General features: G+C 46.3%; 1 protein-coding gene across 1 annotated transcript; it reads right to left on the reverse strand.

Annotated features, from left to right (window-relative positions):
• Positions 1-444: 444 nt before the first annotated feature.
• Positions 445-4,740, reverse strand: LOC149263660 (uncharacterized). Its single transcript, XM_089389632.1, has 2 exons — positions 3,859-4,740; positions 445-3,654 (listed from the first exon to the last, which is right to left on the reverse strand). The coding sequence occupies exons 1-2, from the start codon at positions 4,738-4,740 to the stop codon at positions 445-447; spliced, it is 4,092 nt and encodes a 1,363-aa protein (XP_089245758.1).
• Between the last annotated feature and the right edge of the window lie 398 nt (positions 4,741-5,138).

Genomic DNA, 5,138 nt, shown 5'->3' on the forward strand with positions numbered 1-5,138 from the left:
ATTCTGCTCTTGTGTGTGTGCAGGTGAGCTTGGAGATGAAGACAGAACCAATTACCTCCCCAATCCTTCTCTGTTGCCCAATTTCCTCTCTGAGACTTATTCCTTGGTTGCGGGGTGGACCAATTCCGTTTCTCACCCAGCAATTGAGCCAAATGCTTCCAGCTACAGGACCAGTTACCAGAGAGGCTATGGCGGCAATGGTAATCCCTAGACACCAGACGATGAAGCAGATGGAGCTGCCACCGCCTCGGCTCTCTGCAATTCCTTCTTTCCCCAAATTCTTTCGACAAACATTCCCAGCAACCGCCATTGCTCTTGATATGCTCTGCCTCTTGCTCTCGATGCAGGCGCGCATTAAGTGCTCTGTACAACCCCATAAACCTACCTCCCTCACCATTAACTCCATTAAACGCAGCAGAGGGTTCCAGTTCAGGTTGACGGCCTTCATATGGAGGCCGTATTGTTTACACGGGGCAGCCCATGCATGGCATGTGGCCTGCCCATTGTTGCCGTCCCGCCACCCGCATCCGGGGTCTCTTTGTCTCTGAGGATGAGATTCTCACATTCCAGCTTCCTTGAATTAGTTGGGATGATGTTCAGTTGTCCCTCAAGAATGGCTCTATCTGAATCAACCCCTATGTTGGCTAGAAGATCAGCCACTTTATTGCCTTCCCTTCTGGTATGATTGAAACAGATGGCATTGAAGTTGCCTATTTCCTCCGCCAAGCTACTGAGTCTGGCCTCTAGTCTCCAACTGTTGGCGATTTTCCTAGCTTTCGACCCATTTTGGATTCGAATAGCCATGTTTATTAGTATTTGGGAATCCCCCTCCACAATCAGTGGTTGAAGATTGTGTCTCCTTGCAGTGAGAAGACCTTGCCACATGCCCTCCAACTCTGCTGAGTTATTGGTATCCCAACCTATATTGCCAAAGTAGAGTTGATGCAGAGTTCCTAGGTGATCTCTGATGACTCCTCCAAATCCTGCAGGTCCTGGATTACCCTTAGAAGCGCCATCAAAGTTAAGTTTGTATGAATGGAAAGGCGGGGCTTCCCAATTTACCTTTCCCTTATCATTGTTATTTGCTGCCCTCTGAGAGATTGGTTCTTGAGTCAGTTGCAGTCCCCAATTAGATAATATGTTTTTCTCATTATCATCCGTTGGGAGATCTTGCTGGGTCCAGGATTTCAGTGACATGGTCTCTTGGATGTTGGCGTGCATGCTGTTCCATATGTCTTCCTTATTCAAGCTGTTGTTTTTGAAGATGCGCCTATTCCGTTCCTTCCAAATGTTCCAAAGGAGAAAACCTGGGATTAGATTCCACAGATGATTAAGCAAGCCACTTTTGTAAGGGCTTTTAGACCATTGCCTTATGGTGTTTATTATGTTTCCCATTTCTCTGCAACGTCTTTGACTCCTAAATTCTATCTTCTCCCATAGTTGAGTAGCCAACGGACATGAGTCTAGAAGATGCTGTAATGTTTCCTCATTCTGAAAGCAGTTGTAGCAGACTGAGGGCCCATGGAAGTTGCGTTTTTGCAATTTATCCCATGTGAGAATTTTTTTATGTCCCACCAGCCATAAAAAGTGATTAATTTTGGGCCAAGTTTTGAAGCTCCATATCCTGGACCATAAAGGATCAGGATTGATGGGAGGGTCTTCCAAAAGATTGTAGGCTTCAGAGGTGGAGTAAGCGCCCTTGGGGAGGTAACCCCATCTGAGGATGTCGTCACTGCTGTTGTGCTTAATTCTTCTTTTTGCCAATTCAGAGCTAAGGGCTTCTGCTTCCTGCGGATTGTTGGTGGTTATTATTTGGTTGCTGGCAAGCCATTTCCTGAAGCCGCTACCCGTGTCCGAATTCCAGAATTGGTGAACTGTGGCTTGCTGTTGCTCTTGCCCTTCTGGAATAATAACTGCTGGTAGTACATTGGAAAGTTTGGGAAGTTGGTTCCATGCATCTTGCCAGAATCTGGCATGATGACCATTCCTTATTTCCCAGAAACTATGTTTCTGAATCAATTGATGATGCTGCGTTGCTGAATTCCAGATGAGTGAACCTGTACCTGTGGGGGTGAATCGTATAAGCTCTGTGTGCGGCATATTGTTGGTGTACTTGGCAATCCAAATTCTGGCCCATGGTTTGTCCGGATTAGTTAACCATTGCCACCAGATTTTGGCGGTCATAATGATATTACTGTGTTCAGGGTCTCGGAGTCCAATTCCACCTTTGTGCTTGGGCTTGCTGGTGGTATCCCATTTGACAAGCGCCCATTTATGATTGGTAGCTGAACTTCCCCAAAGAAAATTACGCTGTAAGTTTCTTAGCCTTTTCAGGACCCATTTTGGAGCAGCAAGGATGGAGAACAAGTAAAGGGGCATGGCTTGAAGGATGGCTTTGAGGAGCACAGCTCTACTTGCTAAGTTGAGGGAGCGGTGAGTCCATTGATTCAGTTTGCCTTCCATTTTCTCAATAAGACGTCTCCAAGCTGGTTGCTTTATGGCAGAGGCAGTGAGAGGCGCTCCTAGGTAGGTGGAAGGGAGAGAGGCCGATTGAAAACCCAGAATGCGAGAGACAGCCCGCTTAACAGAGGGAGGGGTATGGAAGAAGAAAATTTCGGATTTCGTGCTGTTGATTTGGGTGCCTGAGGCATTGGAGAAGTCATTAAGCAAAGATTTCAGACAAGAGGCTTCCTGAGCAGAGGGATGGCCATACAGCATGGTATCATCCACAAATTGCTGGTGGGTGGAAGCAGGGGAGTTGTGGATTGAGATACCCCGAATATGATTGTCTTGCTTAGCTTGCTTGATGTGCCGACCTAGGCCTTCCGCCATTATTACAAATAAGAAGGGGGATAAAGGATCCCCTTGCCTGATTCCTCTGGAGGGCTTGAAGGGGTGGGAAGGCAGACCATTGACAAGAATGGAAAAGTGAGAGGAGGAGATGAGGCTCATTATCCATCTTACCCAAGTGGCACAGAAGCCGAAGGCCCTCAGCATGTTCTGAATATAGGCCCAGCTGAGTTTGTCAAAAGCTTTGGATAGGTCAAGCTTGAGTAACATGCCTGCTTTTTTGGAGAGCTTGAGAGAGTGAAGGATCTCATGGGAGAGCATTATACCATCCATTATTTGACGACCTTCCACATATCCTGATTGCTCAGGAGAGATGATTAGAGGGAGAAGGGACTTGAGCCTGTTGGCTATGACTTTGGTAATGACTTTGTAGAGTACATTGCATAGGGCTATCGGCCTGAATTTGTCGGGCGTGATGGAGTTCTCTTCTTTGGGAATAAGAGTGATGAAGGTAGAGTTTAGGGAGGGTAGCATCCATCGAAGGGCTCTAGATTCTTCCACAATTTGCCAGACCTCTACCTTAATCATGTCCCAGAAAGCATGAAAAAAATCAGTGGTAAAGCCATCAGGACCAGGAGCCTTACCTTCTTTAAGTTGCGCCATTGCTTCGTCCACCTCGTGGCTGAGAATCGGGCTCATGAGCAGATCGTTTTGCTCCTCCGTTATTAACCTGGGAATATTGCTCGTGATTTTCTCTATCGCTGCTGTCCGATCCTCTATTTGTTCTTGGTGGACTTGTTTGAAATGATTGAGGAGGGTTTCCTCAATTTTTTCATGCTCCTCCTCTTTATGTCCTGCCTGGTTCTGGATGAATGAGATTTTGTTGTGCATTCTTCGTTGCACTGTAGTGTTGTGGAAGAATTTGGTATTACGCTCTCCTTCTTTGAGCCATCTCACCCTTGATTTCTGTTTCCAGTAAATTTCTTCTTGTTTTCTTCTTTCCTCGAGTTGATTGTAGATGTGCTTTTCTTTCTCAAGTGTAGCCTCTGTATGCCCTGAATTGATGACCTCTTGGTGGAGAAGCTTGAGCTCCTGATTGAGATGTTGTTGGGCTTCGAAGATGTTCCCAAAGGTCTCCTTGTTCCATTGTTTGAGGTGACTTTTTAGGTACCTTAGCTTCTGCTGGAGAATGAACATTTTGGTGCCTTCTGGAGGAACAAAGGAGGCCCAAGTAGTTTTGACGAAGTCCTTGAATGCTGGGTGGGTAAACCAGAATTTTTCTAATCGAAATGGCCTCCTGGTGCTATTCCCTGGTCTTTGCCATTGAAGGGCGATTGGCCAGTGATCTGACCCAGAGTGGGCTAGAATCTCCGCATTGAAATCTCCCCCGATGTGTACTGCGTTGTCCGATATCAGGAATCGGTCCAACTTGGAGGCAATCTGATGCTTCCCTTTCCTGTGATTGCTCCAAGTGTAGATACCATTACAAAAGGGCAGGTCAATAAGGGAGGAATTTAGGATGAAATCTTTGAAGTGTTCCACTTCAGGCTCCAATCTGGTTCTTCCCCCAATTTTGTCCTCTAGTCGGGTGATCATGTTAAAATCTCCCGCCACAATCCAGAGAGGATGTTGTCTGCTATTACTGAGAGCCTCGATGGTGTCGAGGAGTGTTTTTTTACTGCCTCCATCCTGTGGGAAGTAAACATTGGATAAGTTCCCGTGTACCTGAGTGCCTATAATGTGAAAGGCTGCTTGAATGAGATGATGGCTTGCATGGAAGTCCGTTATAGTGATAGCTTGAGTATTCCATGCTATGGCAAGCCCTCCCGAGGCACCAGTCGCGTCCACCGTCACCGAATGGCAGCCCGGCCAGGCTTTGGAGAGTATTCGTCCCAGAGTATCACTATTACATTTGGTTTCTTGAAAAAAGCATATGTGCGGCTTCTCCATTTTTATCATGTTTTTGAGCATTCTGTATTTTGCAGGGCCGTTAAGGCCTCTAAGATTCCAGGAGATGAGCTTCATTGATAACTAGGTTGAGAGGGACTGAAGTATTTCGTAAGCTTCGCATAATGTCCTGAATCCACAAGGACTTCTCCAAGCTCTATTGTTCTTTGCAGGACTGTTTTCCTACCTCTTTTTTTAAAATCCTTTGGACGCAGTCTGCCATCCCAGGTGCTGCCTGCTTGAATCCCTAACTGCTGTTGTTGGTAGACTTTGGAGATGACCATCTCCAACTTTTCTAGGTCAGTTTCAGCGATGGATTCAAAGGCCCTTTTCCTGCATGCTAACTCTAGTTCATTAATGTCCAGTCCATGAAGATCCACGTTTTCAGCTTCTTCCTCCAT

This window comes from Pinus tabuliformis, chromosome 6 (assembly GCF_031772625.1).
Source record: "Pinus tabuliformis cultivar Carrire ecotype Pingquan chromosome 6, CPIR1, whole genome shotgun sequence".
Classification (NCBI taxonomy): domain Eukaryota; kingdom Viridiplantae; phylum Streptophyta; class Pinopsida; order Pinales; family Pinaceae; genus Pinus; species Pinus tabuliformis.